The sequence below is a fragment of the Leuciscus leuciscus genome (assembly GCF_965113295.1).
Source record: "Leuciscus leuciscus genome assembly, chromosome: 5".
Lineage (NCBI taxonomy): Eukaryota > Metazoa > Chordata > Actinopteri > Cypriniformes > Leuciscidae > Leuciscus > Leuciscus leuciscus.
Genome location: NC_138729.1, coordinates 43,679,664 through 43,699,181, shown reverse-complemented (window position 1 = coordinate 43,699,181; position 19,518 = coordinate 43,679,664). Strand labels below are relative to the sequence as shown.

The following is a 19,518-nucleotide window of genomic DNA, read 5'->3' as shown; positions in this document are numbered from 1 at the left end:
TTGTTGACTATATTTATAGAAACAATATAATTTAAGTTTAATACAAAATATGCATTTATATTAAAAGTATTTTGAGAGTCAATGAAGACTCGACTGTCATTTGCGGTGCTTCATGGGAGAGTAATGTGATTTCTGATTTGCTCGCTGTTGCTGTAACTCTGATTGGTGGAGTTATCTGTATAGCATCATGGGTAATGTAGTTTTTCACCTCAAATTTAGTTGTTAAACAATTATTTAAAAAATAAGTAGTTAAATAACCTTCATAAACTTTTAAAGACAACTTCAGAACTATAAGGTTGTCTTTAAAGGTTTATAAGTTGTAAAAAAATAAAACAATTTCCCTATTGAAAAATTGAATGTTTTTACTTTTGGAACCTTACTGTTGCACTCTATTATCTTCATTGTGTCCTGCAGAAGAAAGAAGCAAATACTAGTTTGGAACAACTTGAGGGTGAGTAAATGATAAGATTTAAAATGTTTGGTTGAATTATCCCATTATAAACCAAGTTTAAGCCTTTATAGATCTTGGCTATGCATCAAAATTCCCTGCTCATTTTGAGGCATCCATGCTGTTGATCTCATAACAAGTCATTACTGTGATGGGTTGTGGAAGAGACAGTTGGAGATGGTCTATATGGTAGTGACCTTTAAAGAGAGAGCTCTCTGGATCAGCCCAGTCATCTCCAGCTTTACTTTCCCTCTTTCAAGAGCCGACCCAATGTCTCAGCACTCGTTTAAGTGGTAAGACGTTAAGGTCAGTGTGGTATGTGTGTGAAAGAGAGGGCGTGTGTATAAATAGAGTTGTCCAGACTGTATGTACGCATCAGTTTTTAAAGGCATAGTTTTTTGTTTTACACACAAACAAGCACTTGATAAGCACAAGTACTCGTTCTTCTGGAATGTTTGACTGACAACAAGACACTAGAAACTTGTTTCATAATGCACATAAAACCCAAGAGCTATGGAAATATGATTAGTGAGTCTACTCATTCTGGGAAGGATCAGCTCGAGTCTGGCCTGATGTTACTGTGCCAGTGGAAATATGGAGGTGTATTACTTGCTTTTATAGTGACACAGTTTTCTCATTTATTATTTATGTTCTTAGCAGATGTTTGTACCAAAAGGACTTTGAAGAAACGGTGTGTGTTGTTTCTGGGACTGTTACTACAGATGCACAATATATTGGTGCAATATCAACTCGTGTAGAGTTCATACTGTACATTATAATGTTGTGATGCCTAAATTTACTTGAAGCATTTAAAATGATTGATTTTAGTTTTTATTGTTTAACTTTTTAATTGTAGAAAAAATAATATAGAATTTTAATATTGACGATTTAGTGGCCAAAACATGAAAATTATAATCAGGCTAGAATATTTTAGAATATTTTAGAATTCAGAATTTCAAATTCACTTGAAGTGTTCAAAATAATTGATTTAATTTTTTTACAGTTAAATATTTTAGAATTCAGAATTTCATATTCTGTCATTTTCAGTCAACTCTTTGTCACTGTTTTCAAAGGCACAAATTGTCTTTGATCAGCCGCTTTCTGGATTTAAAACATTTCATTACGGAATTGAAGTTCTTAATATTTGGCCTCTTTCTTTGGTGACCTCCTTGTTTCTTTTTGCTCAACCAATCCACCCACCCCTGCCACTCTCTCACCCATTTTTTTCTCTATGAAATATTTTTTGCAATGAGTGGGCCAGTGCCGTGCCATTGGTGGTGGCAGCAGCCTTTCCTTGGCGCGAGAGCCCTCGTCTGTTCCAGCGCTCTAATCGCATTCCAGCAGGCCGGGCAGCGGCTTGCTCCGCATTCCACAACTCTGGGGGCTTTCCAAGAGCCCTGTGCAGGCATTCCTTTTTGCCGGGACCTTCAAAGCGAGGGAGGGACTTCAAAGGCATCGGTGAGGCTAGGTGTTGATGACTACAATCCTCCCGGGTACAGATTTACCCACCTCCTGAACTTCAAGAGCAGTTGTGGTAGTATTCTGGCGTGCACTTTTGCCTTCCTTGCCCATAAATCATGTCACGTTAACCCTCGACGTATGCTGTTTTTTTTTTTTTTGCACCTAGAGGTTGGAGTATGACAGGCTGAAGTGTGAATGTTGTTGTCATGAGGTTTTCTTACTTTCCCTGATGTGGCACTTCAGATTGAGTAGTTTAAAGTGGCTGTGAACTGATAAAGTTGTTGCATGGTGGAAAAAAACCTGCAATTTCAAAAATTGATGTTTTAATTGTTTATAGGATAATTGTTTATTTCATTATAATTGAATATTGATTTACATTTATGCATTTGGGAGGCTCATTTATCCACCTGTTCAAATGTTTAGGGTCAGTGAGGATGCATTCAATTGATCAAAAGTGACGGTATAGACTAGGGATGTGCCTAAAGCCTAATTCTGATTTCATGAAAAACACAGAAAATTAAAAAGGGACATGATTAGGTTTGCTGCGGTAGTCGGTTACATTACAGTACATCATGATTTCACTTATGTGATTTCACTTAAAGATATTAAAGAGAGATAACTGAAAGGACGATGTCTGAGGATTTGGTGCGCAACAGATCCTGAGCGTCATTGATAAATATCTTGTAAAATGTGTGGTCAGTTGAGGCGCTCCCTATACACAGAGTACGTGTAATCACAAATTGGAAAGCAAAAGGAAAAAGCGAGCGCATATTCAAAAGCGATATCAATACCCCGCATATTGATAGCGGCTATTTTTACTGTATTTTGATAAAAAGTGATTTGACCTTGACTTTGCTAGCGTCACACTCTGTTATTGCTTTGATTGAACTTGTATAGAATTTTAAACATCATGAACTACTAACAGCATAGCTTTACTAAGCCCTGAAAATTGTTACATTTTCTTAATTCGATATTGTTAAAAACTATTTGCATGATTGGATAGTTTGCTGCATCCAAAATGGCATACTCTCTTGAGTAGGTACTTATTTTAAATAAACACTTATTTGCGACTGCTAAAAAAGTATGTTCTATATAGTATTAACTATGAATGCGTGTAGTACTTAACCCAAATGTGCTATATTCGCCATGTTGTCATTATCATGTGACCTACCACTGTCAGTTACGTTGCTTCACTGTCATTCACAAATCCTTTTCCGTGGCCTCATGGGATAGTAAAGTGTCCATTGTATGCACACTTCAGAATCTCGCCGGAAGAAGATACTTCTTTTTAGAAGGGAAGTATGCCATTTCAGATGCAGCCATTGTCTTTTCTCGTGATCATCATGTTCCTATTCAACTGTAGTTTTCATTTTGTTTATTGAGTAATAGTCATCTCCATAAGAGAGATCTTTTTCACACCATTGATGGTTTCAATCTCTACTCACAGTCTTATAATAGACTCACCAGTCACTTCCCCTCTGCTAAAGCTGTCCTCCCTGGTGGCTTGATGCATATTTTAGTATTTACACAATATTAAGTGTTCGCTCCAGTCTGAACTGGACCATTTGTTTGCTTATGTCGTCGCCAGGGGGACAGTGTGTGAATGGTTTTCAGTGAGATGGCATAAGAGGTCTCAAGACTCTTCTGGTGTTCCTGTGGCTCAAACATGCTGGTAACACTAAGGTCATGGGTTTGATTCCCGAGAAATGCCTAAACTAATAAAATTTGTACCTGGTTAAAAAGTTGCTGCCAAATGCTTGAAGTGTGTGCAGATGTCTTGGTTGTAAAGATAATAAAAGCAAATTGTCCTCGAATTTTCCACCAATGCACAACCTGTTCTCTAAACCTTGAACAAATCTGAGATGCTTGTGGTTGGTGCTTCATGATGTCATCTACTTTCCAGTGTGTGCTTTACTTCTTGGGTATGTACATGGTTTCTGGGCAAGAGTTGTTGGAGTCTTTGTTGGCCAGAGGTGACTTTTGCAACTGTCGTTCCATCGTTTTTGTCTAGACGACAAAGGAGAGGAAGTCGCCTCCTTTGAAAAAGGGCCCAGTCTCCCTTTATGAGATAATATTACACCGTCAGAGCAGGCCCCACCTGCAAGGCTTCTCCAGCTGCCACACTGTAACTCTATCTGCGCTCTCTTCAAGGCTGCGATCCCCTTTGAAGTTATTTCCAGTGCTTGGGAAATGAGAAGACACAAGCAATCAGAGCGGCAAGCTCCTCCTCTTCTCTCCCTCTATCTCTCTTCTTAAATATATTTAAATAGGTTTTGAGTTCTGCATGCTCTAACTTCAGATATTTCCACGTTTTTTGCAATTGAATTTTTTTTTTTTGCTTTGCTTTTTGAGTTCCTTCCATTTTAATACATTTTGTTTTGATTATTGCTTCTTTTGCAGATTAGAAACACGTTGCTATCGGAGTGTGATATTATAAATGTCCGACAACTTTATGGCTGTGGGATGAAAGCGAAGAGGGAGAAGGCGAAAGATAAATAGTCCAGGGCAAGTAGAGGAGAAGCTGTAGGCATCTGTCCCATTCCAGTATTTCACACTCTTCCGATAGACAAACCAGAATAGTGTTGGAGTCTGTGAGCACATCCTCTGTTTGGATAGTAGGTGGGAGTTCAGACGACCAGCGCCAAAAGGAAACTGGCCGGGTTGCCTTGTGTACCCAATGCAAAGCTCTTCCCGCTATGTGTGGGCATTTGATTACAAGACGGCCTTCCAGTTTTATAGATGAGGAAATGTTAGAGATATGTAACAGCTGAGAGGGACCAACGGCTACAGCAGGGATCCACGTAGGGTTAAAGAGAAAATGACCTTCCGGTCTACACCAAAGGACACGCCTGCGCAACTGATGGACATGCGTTAAGCTACGGTTACTGACGTGAAATGCTTTCCATCCCTTTTCTCTCATAGTGCAAAAACAAGTCCTCTGTGGATGAAGTTGTTTGGCTTGCAAACAGTGTTCACACAATTTTTTGTTTTAGTGATAGTTTTTGTCATTGGATGGCAATAAGCAATTTACTCAATATTTCGTTGTGACATATTTATTCACTTTAGTGAATAAAGTAGCCTGGGTTTCCCCATGCTGCCTTGCACGCAGTGCGATTTTATTCACGCTGCTTGGCAGCCTGGACACCATGGACCAGATTTTCCCCTCAAAAAGGGAACCAATCACAGAACGGGGAGGGAGCAGCAAGACGATGATGATATCTATGCGACACACCGAAGCAGTTTGTTTATATCTATGGATCCAACATGGCAGCAGACGCGAAATTACCTTTACCTTTCGATGCAGCCTTAGATAGTGTTCTAAGTAGTTTAGAACCCAAGTTTATTTCGTCTTCTTCCTCGTCGAATTTCTGTCGCTCTACATACGTCATCTGGTATAATTGAAACGATTGGCTATGAGCTACGTACAGGCGCATTTGATAGACATTCGTAGCGCCCAATAAACGGCTCTGGGCATTCGTAAACCACGCCTCAAATACGAGAAAATGAACATGTGGTTCCCAGACCACGTCTCAATGAGACGAGGTCTGACGTTATGGATGAAGTGCAAAATGAAACCTATATTCAATTTTAAATATTAATTTACTAATGTACATTATTTTTTAATTTATGTAATTTATATTACATTTAACATAATAAAAATAATTCATATAAAAATATTAAATTAATGGAATTTTTTAGTTTTTAGTTTTCATTGTTTGTGTTTCAGTGCGTTGTTATAAAAAGACTGTATTCACAACTTGACTTGGACATTCTGACTGTAGCAGCGTAGTTAACTTTTGCATTTGTATCATTCTGAGCAGATGCATGTTTTAAAATTGGTTTGTTGTGTATATATGTGATGTATGAATATGATGTGTTAGGATTTATTAATCCGCTTCAAATTTTCTGTTTCCCGACATTGACTATGACTGTCACTGGATTATATTGAACAACATTTTTCTAGATTTTTCCCAAACATTCTTGTGGTGTTTGTTGACCAAATGTTTAAAAAAAAACAACTGGACTACAAATCGACTAACCTCTCACATCTGTGTGTAAAGAATGTTTCTGGCCTAAAAGGACTAGATTTTTCTTCAACGTTCAATACGTTTTTTTTTTTTTACCATGATCTGATAGTTGGTAAACAACTTTTTTTGCGAGTTAAACTGTGTCAGCTGCTTCTAGTACTTGGAAACATGGTTTATTATTGATCACTATGTCTTCTAAACCCTGTATATCAGAAGTATCCCACTCTGTCTCTGTCAACTGCCAAAATACAAACCGAGAGGGAAGCCAGCAAACGTCCGAGGCTCCTGTGCACATGGCGTTTGCTAGCTCAGCTCGGCACTGAGAACTCCCAGCACTCTTGCTTGTTTGAAAGGCTCTTGGCCTTGTTTGAAAAGCTGCCCTGAGAGCCACGGCTGAGGACAGAGTTTCTCTAAGTGGCTGTGGGCCCGGGAAGAGGGGAGGGGGTTCTGAAGCCCGCTTGTGGCTTTGATCAAATATTCCCCCACCTCTCCTGGCAGGATGGTCTGTTATTCCAGGAACTATTCCACACTCCCGCGGCAGGGGGTGGGGGCTGGGTGACGGGCACAGGGTCAGAACTGGGAAAGGGGGGGGAGGTTGGTGAGACCTGCGGCATGAGAAAGGAGAGAAATTGCCCCTTGCAGAAGGAAATATTTTTTTCCACGAAACTTTCTCAGCTTGAAGTCCATGGACTTGTGGCCTTGTTGGCGTGAATGATATATGTGTTCCGTGTCAGATTATAGTTGCGGTTAAGTAGGTTTGTTAGTTTTATACTCACTAATCAGAGGACATAAATTAGCTATGAAAAATCTTGGTATCGGGTTACATGCAGTTGAAGCCAGAGAGTGGTTGTAGTGTGGGTTATGGAGTTGAGTTTGATAGCAGAGCGTACCCTCGGGCTAGCTGGGCTTTTTGATTGTTGTGGGTGAAATTGATACTGGCCTTGACCTAAATGCCATGCCTGTGGCTGCGACTCATCTGTTCTGTGTTCTCTACTACTGGACCACAGCCACGATCCATGAACGCTTGCTCTGTGTACCAACACGTTTAGGTCAGCTTTGCTGATAAGAAGGGGTGTGTTTTTAAAATGTTTAGGCTACTATCTGCTGGTTTGATTTTAGGCCAGCTCTGTTTAGTGTCCTTGAGTCTTGCAGCCTTTGAGTCAACTGTCTTTTTATTTAAATGCATTTGGTCATTTATCATTCATTGAATCAGTTTTGCTTATGTAATTTCAACGCATTCTCATCCTAGGGCGTCATATACTGACGCTTTTGACATTTCGTCTACATCCAACGCACATGGCACCCTTTAGCATCAATATGAAACGCACAGAGCTTTGTTCGGTTATGGGTAGGTTTAGGTCTGGGGTAGGGTTAGGGTTAGACCGCTAGGAGGCGCCTTCTGGCCCATATCTATCTGCGTCTCATATTGACGATAAAGGGTGCCATGTGCGTTGGATCTAGACGAAATGTCAAAAGCGTCAGTATATGACGCCTTGGGATGAGATCGGGCTGGTAATTTGGGATTGCATCTCAGCAATGGCTCCAGGCTTCTCCATTCACGTGGATTTCAGAAGATGAAAACTGTATGATGATTTTGATTTGAATTACAACAGTTAAATAAATAAGTGTCTCTACCAATCACTAAATTGTCCGAAATGAGTACCTTCTAGGGCTGCACGATATTTAGTTTTAGCATCGATATTGCAGTGTGATAGTCACATCACAGGATGTGCGATGTCAAGTCAGGATCATAGTTGATCCGTACAGACCAGGCACCACCGTTCGAAACGCATGTGATTCTCAAATTAAATACCAAGTTCTGGAATGAAATTCTAGATGGTGCAGGCTGATAGGTCCTAAACTCATTTGGTAGCGATTGCATCGTCATCTACATTGATTGGTTGCCGTTGCATCAGCTGCCAATGAGTTGCGGCTCAACAGCAGTCTGCAGCGTGCTTTCAGAAACCTTCCACCTTCCCCAGCTCCACCTGAAGATCTGCTATGGGGGGTTATTTCATGAATGTTACTTGTATATCTTACATGCTCACAGCAAACTCTGTGAATGTATTGGCAGAGCAAGTCTCTGTACTTGTTCTTCAGCAGCAGCGTAGCAGATCCATTCCGCCAAGACCAAATAGATTAACATTGCCATATCCATTACCGTTACCGTTCCCATGCAAATCTCTCAGAGAGTTTTCATGACAGAATTGCAATTCATTGCGTGAAAGTGAAAGTTCATAATTGTAAGTGTTTTAGGTCCTGTCAGTTTAAACCTTCTAGCGATTTTAAACCATTCTAGCGCAAGAAGACCTGAAAAACAAGCACTGTTTATTTAATTTGTATCTTTGTTCTATTGTATTTGTGGCTTCACATTAGTATAGCCTATATAGCAAAAGATTGATCTTGGGATTTTAAGAAACAATATTTAAATTGTTCAATTATTTAAATGAAGATTGTGAAATGCATTTTACCCAGCCCTACTATTTTGGTGCAGTGAAAGAAACCAAGTGTGGTCTAAAATATTTTTTATGAGTTTTAGTTGAGTTTAAGCTGGCTCCCACTGTTTTGGCCCCAGGCAGATGCGCGCACACATACTGCTTTCTTTCAATTGCAGGACTCTCTGAAGCCCCCAATAGTTTTATCAAACGCAGTCAACACATCAGAGAAAAACCCTAAAAATGAAGGTGCAATAGAAACTCTGCTACCTGGACTGATTCTCCTGAGGAGGCTGAAACACTTGATGATCAAAGCACCAGTGAATTGGACAAAGTTTGTGTGTGGTGTGAGTGGCATTTTGATTTTCTTTGAGATGGGAAAGGCCTAAACTGGCTATTCTGTTCCAATCCCCTCACCAACGGCAAATCAGGTCAACCCTCATTCGAAGGCGAGGAGGGAAAAAAAAACAGTTTGTGTTTGTTCATCTATCCATTTTCTGTTTTCAAACGTGGTTTTGAGAAATATTGCAAAGTGTTAGTATTACTATTATTAAGCAGGGCATGCTTTTCTTCGCACATATCATCCCTTTATAATTATCATCATCAGTTAGTGCAAGCGAAAGACAAACAAACAAATAAAGGGGGGAGAAAAGCGTCACGTTGGCAGCCCTCCATATTCCATGTATAGAGAGATAACTTGCATGGCTAGCTCCATTGAGAATCACTTACGCCATTGCAGCACTTTATGTACTGCACCAATCTGACCTTTTTTTTATTCTGCTCATGCTTAAGGTGGAACTGGGTATGAGAAGTTTGGCTGCCTGTTGTTATGGTGATTTCATTGAGAGTATTGCCCATGAAAGGAGATACACATGTGAACGGCTGTACAGGAGACTGATAGATGAGAGGCACTGAGGGTGGCGGAGCTGCACAAGGGACACCTTTTGGTGGTAAAAGAAGAGATGGTTGGGTGCAGCACAGAATGATGGACAGAAAAAGGAGAGGGAGAGATGGGGGACCCTGGTTTGGAGAAAAGTGTGCAACTGGGCATTCACCCAGTCGTGGGGGCCAACTGGGGAAATTTGTTGGGGCGAACTGGAGGGAAATGCTGGTACTCGTGTGTTAACACGAGTATTGGTTCATGCGTGTTGAAAAATGGGAGTGCAGTTACACAAACAACCATCAGTTAGGTAGTTGCTTAGGAAGGAATCTCAGTGCTTACCAGAAAAGTAGTCTAAACTACAAGAGAAATTAAGTAAGAATTCAGTAAATGTGTTTGCAGAAAACAAGCCATGTCCTGCAGCCTTTTTTTTTTGTTGTTGCCATATTTGTGGTTGCCATCATTAACTTCTCCTGACAAGCCACTTTTGCAAAACCGCAATTAAATCCAATGAACAATCCTCATTGAAATGCAAGGTTCTCAAGGCATTAAAGGAATGCTTTGCTTGTAGATGGTCACTGATTAGAACCACCGTATCTTAACATAATCTTGAATTTTTGGATGAGGAATTAGTTTATCAGTGTCACCTTACAGCGCTGCTTTAATATGTCGCCAGTCTAATAAGATAAAATGCCACAACATCAGTAAACTTAAATGCAAATGTGGAATTCAAGGCCTCTTGGGAGCTGATGTGGCTTTTGATCCCAGAGTTAAGATGATAATCAGCCTTTTCAGAGTGTTAATCCAATTTGTTCATTTTTGCCCAGAAGCTCTAGGCTATGGGTAGAGAACAGGTCACTAAGGTCAAAGCAGATGAATCAGTTGTTGTCATGGAGTTTTAATGAGGTTTACCATCGGTTTTACCTTTGAATGCAAGGCCAGCAGAGCTTAAGCTATCATTCATTTAATAAAAAAATCCAGCAACATGTCGTGAAATGGTCGTCTACTGAAGCTAATGGCACTAATAAAGTAATAAATCGCCATCCTCAAACAATGCGTGGCCTCATTCAGCAGTTATGTAATTGCTATATAATACTTAACCTAGTTTTCTCATTTTAGGAGAGTTTTATCTCCTTGAAGATTTTCATTTGATAAACATCCATGTTGTAAATTTTCAACACATCAAAAGCGCTAAATTTCACACTTGCCACAAATTAAAGATGGGATTTGAGCCAAGAGGAGAGAATCTGCAAGACATCTAAATTGTCCGCTATTTTGAATGGTTTGGTGCGCATCTAATGACTTTAATGATCATGTCTTCTCCACTCATACCTTTTAGAGTTTCCACACCTTCACTGGCTTGTGGGTGTGGCGTGGCACGTCAGTATAGGGCAGTTTATAAAAGAAGTGAAGTTATGGCGCAATAACATGGTCTGGTTAATGCTTATCACTTAAAGGTGCACCCTCGGCATTGCAATATTAAACTTCTCTTTAATTTTATTTAAAAAATGCATTTGACTTAACCTTTCTCAAAGCTTAAAGACATTTTTCTTTCATCTCTTCTTCTTTCAGTCAGTCTTTGTGAAAAGCTGAAATCTGTTTAGTTGGGAATGGGAGAGTATGTGGCCAGAATTTTATTTTCGATAAAATCTGAAAATCTGAAAAAATTCTTTTTGTCTTGCAGATGCACCCTTTGGGCCTGTGTAACAACAACGATGAAGAGGACTTGTATGAATACGGCTGGGTTGGAGTGGTCAAACTGGAGCAGCCCGAGTTGGACCCCAGCTGTCTTACTGTACTGGGCAAGGTAAGGACACTGCTCAATGTTTACTCACAGTAGTAGATTTGTTCAAAGTTCTGTTCATAAATGTGTCCAGTTTCTTGGTATTTAAAAACTATTGTAAATACTATACAAATATATTGAAATTTCCCTAAATGAGGCAAATAGACAAGTCAAGTCACCTTTATTTATATAGTACTTTGTACAATGCAGATTGTTTCAAATCAACTTTACAGTGATAACATGAAAATGATGCTTTTCGGCTCATGCATTTCATTTAAATTAGTCCATTTCATCTATAAAGCAGTTCTGCAAAAAAATATTGTCAACGTCCAGCTCAGTTCAGTTCTCATACAGCAGCGTCAGTACAGTCAGATCACAGATATTTTTGAATATTAAGTTTCCCCAACTAAGTAAGCCAGAGGCGACAGTGGCAAGGTACCCAAACTCCATCAGGCGACAGAATGGAGAAAAAACCTTGGGAGAAATCAGGCTCAGTTGGAGGACCAGTTCTCCTCCCGCCAACGAACGAACACGGTATCATTATGATTCAGTCTGCATCACGTCAGAATTAGAATAGTATCTTTCCATCATTTTTTGTGCAGATTTTCATGTTCTATTGTCTGCCGGCAATTTGTGCCAAACCAGACTGCTGTAACTCAACTTGGTGTTACACAGTTTTGCAGGAACTGTTGAATGGTTGTGTTCAAGACTGATTTACTACCCAGACAGTGTCACCTGACTTTTTTTTTTTTTTTAACTGCTGTGATGTCACATGGTAGAATACTTTCAGTGTGGTGTTGGCTTCCATGGGTTGCTCTTTAGACACAATGAACAAATCCAGACGCAGATGAAGCGTTTCCTAATTGGCTGAGCTTTCTGCAGTCTCAAGACACCAGTATCTATTTGCATGTTTGATCTTTTTATGTGGAAATTTGAGGATTTCCACACATTAATTCTCAGCAGGACGCTCATGCTGCAAAACAGCTAAATATTTTCCCATGCCTTATGCTGGAATGGGCTTAACGTTACACATAATACATTCTCCCTTTTGAATTCTCATTGAGATGTTCTTTAATAATAAGCATATTCATTTAAGTTTTTGCTATTTTCTTGGCATATGGGAATTGCTTTGAGTCTGCGATTTCCCCCCACATGATTTTGCTGTCTTAACCCTGTAATGCCTGACAAATGAATTAAAAATCAATAATGTCATAGTAAGATGATATTTAAATGCTTAGTTTTATGATCAAAGCTATGTATATTTTTTTTATAAAGCAATGCAATACAATGATGATTGAGAGGTAAAATCAACATTCCTCTAAAGCCTAACATGATTTTTACAAATATAAAAATGAAATAAATGGTTGGGCATAGGAAAACCTACATTTCTTCAGTCCAGTAAGTGTTCATATTGAAATATCACTAACAACATAAATGTTATTCTTGCATTTACTTTCTAAATGTCATTAAATATAGAAAGGCCTTTTACTTGCTAAAAAAGAATGAACTATTAATCAGATGACAGAAAGCATGTAGAAGATTGTGTACAACAGGTTTTTTCAGCAAAAAGTTTTGGTCATATTGATAATTTATAGCATATCCACAGTAGTCTTTTTATAGGGTTAAGACAGATTTAGTTCTCTTAAATTGTGTTATGTCAGTATACACATTTTTCTTGTTGCTTTAATAAGACAACATTTGCCAAGGAACATAAATAAAGTGCGCAAACAATTCTTTGTTCTGTGATGCACACCTGCATCAGTTAAGATTTCAGCTTATCATAAAACCAACACAAAAATAACACTTGAAAAATAAATTTCGAATATCAACAGATATGATTTCCAGAAAGTTCACTTTAGGTGAACGGGGGTAAACACATTCCATCTCTTTTTCTTTCATAATAATAGGATAGAAAAACATCCTCCCCTTCTTTTGTGCCAGTGCTATAATTAGAGAGTTGGCTGTCGTAATCGGGCCTCTGATACAGGCCCGCGCTCAGCTGGGGTTCTCATTCTAGTCCCAGCATCAGTGTCTGTCCAGTCTCACCAGTGTCCTCTTGACCCGCTTGTGCCAGTCTATCCCTGCTGTGCCACCTCTGCCCTTATCTTTGTTTTTCTTTTCCTTTCACTGTCTCTTTTATCTTTCCGCTGTTGTCTGAAATGTGCACTACCCTTTATAAGTTTTGGGTCAGTGATGATTTTTTGAAAATAATTTCATTTAATTCAGCAAGGATGCATTTAACATTTCATTTCATTATTTAGAAATGCATTTGTTTTTGTTTTATTTTTGTTATTTTTAATGACTGAAACATCATTGCTTGTTTCCCAGTCTGTGTAAATGCTAATTTTCATGGACATTGAGCCATGCAGTTTTGAGAGTCTGTCACTCTGGTTTGTGTGTGTAGTGTTGTAATGGGTTAGTTCACCCAAATAATGAAAATTCTGTCATTTACTCACCCTATTAATGTTGTTCCAAAACTGTATGAATAACTTTGTTTTGTGGAAGACCAAACAGTTTCAGTTCCCATTGACTTGCATTATATGAACAAAAAAATATGATGGAAGTCAATAGGAACTGAAACGGTTTGGTTGTCAACATTCTCCAACATATTTTTTGTTTTCCAAAGAAATAAATTAATTCAAGTTTGGAACAACATGAGTAAATAAATAAGTGTATGCGGGTTTGAAACCCTGAATGATAGCATTACAATTAAAGCAACAAAAATCTGTTCTGATCAACAACACAATGTAACGTGCAGTGGGTCGCGTGAATGGTTTGTCTTTGCTAAAGATGTGAGTGGCTCAGGTTTGTCACACCCTGCCCTCTGTGTATATTTGAAAAAAGGTCATGTGGGCTTCTCCAATTTGTGTAAGGTCTTGACGGAGCTACCCCACTGACATGTATATGTACACAGTTTCTTCCTTCATTTCCTGTCTCTGTCCGCAGAGAGCCATCGCTCTGCTCACCTCCCACCTCTCCAGCTTCCTCTCTTGTTCCTGTTCATTCTTTTGTTCTGTTGCACCATTCTTTCTGACCTATTATACTAGTCTCATCGAATTGTGGATCTTCTCATCGGGAATCCTCAGGAAATTAGTTTGAAGTGTTTATGGATTATTCATGTACAGTGTACATGTCTGACCTGGAGTCTAATTCCTTGCACTGATTCTCTCAGTAGCCAATAAGAAGCCTGTTTTGAACTGCAAGGATGTGATGTCATGAGGGATCAAATGATACCTTAAAGGCTCAGGTACTTAATTTTCCTCGCATTCGCGCCTAAACAGTCAAAAAGCCTACGCACTAAAATGTCAACATGCTGTTTTGGTAAGTATCCTTGCAAACGCAGTCGGATAGTGAATGTAAACAGGTGAGAAAGAAAACGCATGCGTAACAACCAGTATATTGGATCCGTTCATTTATTCTTAAAGTGACAGCAGCCCAGTATTAATGCTTTAGTCTGTGTTATTAATGTTAATCAAACAACAAAAGACAAAAATCAAAAGCACTCACTGCTCTTGAATGAATAAATTAGAGTAGCCTATCGATAATTGTGAAATTTTACTGATAACTAGAATTACTCATCCTGAAATAAGACTTTGATCATATCGCCCACCAGTAATCATGTTAAATAATCATGATTTCCATATTGACCAAACTAATCGTGACTATGATTTTTGCCATAATCGAGCAGCCTCAAGATCTGCCATTGCACGCAAAGTTTAGAACAAGAACTAAAACAAAAATGATGGAGAAGGGATATGCTGCTTTGTCTACTCTTTTGTATCACTTTTCTTCACAGCTGAAGTATGCTTTGGGCTTAAGTGAGCTCTTTTTTTATTTAGCCATATTTGTTTGTAAGGCAGAACATATTAGTGAGGAAGACTGTTTTATAATCCTTATTTTTAGGGATGGGCATTTAAAAAAAAAAAAGTTGTATTTGAATATTTGGGCTCATAAATAAATTTGAATATGACATATTCATCCATTTGATCAAAAGTAATTCCATTTTTTAAGGTTATTTAGTAAAATCGCGCCTAGAGGCAGACGACATTCTGTGTTAAATACAGTCAACTTGTTTACACGCTCCACATCGCCACCCAATGTATTTTAGTTTGTGTGCTTAGGATTTTACTGCATTCACAGCCAGCAAAGCAACGTGTAGCAAAATTATTATAGTATTTTTATTTTTCGAACAATTCACCCATTAGTTCACCCCTACTTATTTTTTATGACATTACAGATGCATCAATTACAGATTGAGTTGCCTTTGAACCAGCAACCCCCCCCCACAAGTTTTAGAAAGAAATTAATGACAAATGTTCTTACAGTTGTATAATTATGTACCAATTTAACTCCATAGTTCTCCACCTGTGGCTTTTATTCCTCAGAACTTTTCATCTTCAAGTGCAGTGAAACTTGTCTCCTATTTGTGTATCTTACACAGATCTTGTTGTTTCTCCTGTGGTGAATATACTTCATACATTCCCAGCAGGTTCCTTCTCTTTCGAAGGCAGTCTTGATCTGTTTGTTGGGCTCTCTCTTTTTTCTCTCTCTCTTTTTTGTCTCCTTGCCAGCATGATATCCTTCTTTCCCAAACAGTGCTCTGCTCTGACACATGCAAAATCGGCCTAGGGGTTCTGTCCTTTCATCTCCCCACTGCACACTGAGTCTTCCCGTTCCCATTGCATCAGTCCACATGGCTGTGTGTGTGTGTGTGTGTGTGGGTGTGAGAAACAAGTCCAAATAGTATCTATTTTTCTTTGATTTAAGTTCTTTAACTTGGTGGAAGTGGACATGTATCATGGTATGGTAAAACCATGATATTCTTTGAACTTTGAAGTGCCTGAACATATAACATGACCAACATATTATGCTCAGCAAGGCTGCAGTAAAAACTACAGTAAAAACAACAGTAAAAACAGTAATATTGTGACATATAATTTATTTCTGTGTATTTTCAACTATTACTCCTATTTTCAGTGTCGTATGATCTTTTACAAATCACTCCAATATGCTGATTTGGTGCTCTTTGAGAAAAAAAAACTCAATGCTCAAAAAACATTGTATTATCATTAGCATTTATTATTATCAGTGTTGAAAACAGTTGTGCTACTTATTTTTGTCGCACATTTGCCTTTCATTTGTGAAAGTGTCTAAGGGAAAGTGATTGAATCAGCTTCCAGGTGTCCACACATATGTGCATTTTCCTTGTACATCACCATTTGATGAACTCCTCTTTGATGAGCTGGAACATTGCTTTTTATGTGGCGTAATTGCTCTAGAAAGGAAGCTAAATCCTGACGCAGGCCGGAGGCGGCTTGAAGCACCTCCACCCACCTGCTGCTTGACTGCACAGTGCTCGAGTCACTTCGATTAAAAAGCAGAGGGAGATGAAGCTGCAGCACTAGAGCAAAGATTGTGATGCAGGAATGTATTGATTTTGAAGCTAAAACTTTGTCTTTTTTCTTAGGATGTCAGAATCAGTGTTATTTTAGGATAATTTATATACTGTTATAGCATTTATTAATATTTTGAATTAGCTTTTATTATTTTGAATTTTCATTTTCATTTTATTTTACGTTTTAGTAATGTTTTGTGCTTTATATATTTTATTACATATTATAGCATTTATTAATATTAAAATTCTTATTTTTGTTTTTTATTTAAAAAAATTGTGCTTTTGTAATTTCATAATTAATTTCTATATTGTTTAATTTGTTATTATTGATTTTTTAAAGAATTTTTTTCATTTCCATTTGTTTTTCATCTAATATTTATTCTAATATATATTTTATCTTATTTCAATTTTCGATTATCACAAATTTTTTTTTTTAAAGTTTTAGTTTTAGTTAAAGAGAAAAAACACTGGTAGAAAGAAATGTTAATGGGATAGTTCACCCAAAAATGAAAATTCTCTTATCATTTACTCTCCCTCAAGCTGTTCTTTCTTCTGCTAAACACAAAATAAGATACTTTTAAGAATATGGATAAGCAAACAGTTTCGACCCCATTGACCTCCAAAGTATGAAAGAAAAAAAATGGGGCCCATCAACTGTTTGCTTACGACATTCTTCAAAATATCTTCTTTTGTGTTCAGCAGAAGAAAGAAATTCATACAGGTTTGGAACAACTTGAGGGTGAGTAAATGGTGAAAGAATTTTGATTTTTGGGTGAACTTTCCCTTTAATGTACATCTTTTGATTGTGACGTATTGGGTTTTAATCTAAACTCCACATTTAGTTTTCATTATTAACATGCACACTCACACGCAGACCATCCAGAAGTAGCAGGAACGGGTGGGGCGAGGGGGGACGGTTGGCGTTTTTGAAGCGCAGAGTGCTGATGGGGCCCTAGCTCTGGGGTTTCTCTTTTATGTTTGTGTATGCCTCAACTTGCTGATATTATCTCACTGGGTTTTCCTTTGCTTGGTGTCAAAGGTTCTCTCCCAGTGGGCGGAGCCTCTTCCGATTGGCCGGCAGGTTTCTGTCCCGCCACAAGTATGAAATCATGGCTTTGGAACCCACTGAGTGAGTTGCCATGGCCACTGGGAAGCTCCCTGTGTCATGTGTTTCAAAGTGAACCGAGGCCTGGCAGAATTACCCAGCCTTCAATGGGAGGCAAAATGACCATTATTAGACTTCACAGTCCTGGCCCTCTATTTAAAGAGAGAAGAAAAGAAACCCGGGGAGCTTAAGACAAGAGCTCGAGGAAAAGCGAAAGGAGGGGAACGAGAGTGCGCAAGAGAGGGAGACGGATAAGCCGCCAGAGAAAATGTCATGGTGGTATCTCAGTTCAAAGAGCTCCCCCAGGAAGTATTTTGTTTTAGTGTTTACAAGAGAATGAAAATCAAAGACTTCGCAAATCACCTGTGGATTTTTCCAGGCTGCCCTTCCAAAAAGAATGGAGCAGAATATGCGAGACACGTCACTTTAGGTTGTTGCGGCGAACAGAGCGTGTAATGTTGTGTCTGCCAGATGCGGTAATAGTATGTGTGTGTTTCTCTTTGAACACTGTGCCATGCTGGGATGGGCCGGGCCACTTGGCGGGCTTTTTTTTCCGCTTTTTCTTTCATGGATTAAGTTCCATCCCAAGTTTTAAGACTCTTTTATACTCCGGAGGGGGGTGGTATCTGTGTGTGTGCGTGCCTATGTGTGTGTAAGGGGGTCAGCTGTGAGTGACTTGGAGAGCTACAGAAAGAGAGAAGGGAGAAGAAAGCTTTAGCACACCTGCTAATTGAGAGGAAGTTGAGGACTTGACGGAGGGGGGCGAGGGAAAAGGAGTGAGGGAGAGGATAGAAAAAGATGCAGAAAAAACAGCGTAGATGACACTTTTTTTTGTGTAGCTTGAAATCAAAATTGACCTAATTTACTTTTAATACATTTTCATGATTAACTCCTTTAAATTTATACATTCAGCATATTTTTTTGTCAGCATTTGTTTTGCCAGAGATTCGAACTGACTTTGGTGTTGCCAGACCCTTGTTCTAAAAGTTGAGCTCACCCCTGTCCATTTTCTTTCTTGTTCAATATACTGTTTCACTCAGAAATAATTTTCATTACGGAAGTAAAATGGGTTAAAAAGACGTTTACTTGATTAAGAACTAAAGGGATACTGTCCAATTAAAATAAAAAAAAGGAAAGGAAAGAAAGAAAAATTCTATCATCAGTTACTCACCCTCATGTTGTTCCAACCCCATAAGACTTGTTCAAACTTGAAACACAAATTAAGATATTTTTAAGTAAATGTGAGATATTTCTGTTCCTCCATTGAAAGTACATTCGACCAAAACTTCAAAAATTTCATAAAGAGATCATAAACGAGATCCATATGAATCAAACTATTTAATTTAAGGGTCATGTTTGGTCTGATTAAAACGAACCCTGGTGCGTTTGCTCTGTTAGTGCTGTTCATTTGAACGTGTGAACGCTGCCATCCAAACCCTGGTGCGCACCAAACAAGTGGACCGAGACCGCTGAAAAGATGGGTCTCGCTCTGCTTCCAAACGAACTCTGGTGCAGTTCGAATTAAATTTGAACACAACAGACAAAAGACAGTTCGGTAAAGGCATCAGAGCGACGTCTCCTCGCAGAAGATCTTCGTTTGTGTGTGACGGAGGGATTCCTGCCGCTGTTTTGACTCCTTTACACAAGTTCTTCACGAGTTCTCAGCTGGTCAAAATACCATCATATGTAGGCACATACAACGAGCGCATTTATCCCTGCACACAGCATTGTTTTGGATGTTCGGTAAAAGCCGATAAATTAGGTTGTGACCGTATCCCTGGTATCTTTAGGTTCGGTGTTAAAATGCCAATGTGAACGCTAAGAGGATCAGGATTAAATTTGATATACTGTATATATATATATATATATATATATATATATATATATATATATATATATATATATATATATATATATATATATATATATATATATATATATATATATATATATTTTTTTGTCTTCTGAAGACACATGGTCACT

General features: G+C 38.6%; 1 protein-coding gene across 2 annotated transcripts in view; it reads left to right on the top strand.

Moving 5' to 3' along the window:
- The window catches only part of znrf3 (zinc and ring finger 3), a 74,402-nt gene that overhangs the window by 30,595 nt on the left and 24,289 nt on the right, over positions 1-19,518 (top strand). For both annotated transcript variants that reach the window (XM_082170232.1, XM_082170233.1), the window contains one exon: positions 10,937-11,059. In XM_082170232.1, the coding sequence (XP_082026358.1) occupies positions 10,937-11,059 (123 nt within the window). The remainder of the gene's footprint in view (positions 1-10,936; positions 11,060-19,518) is intronic.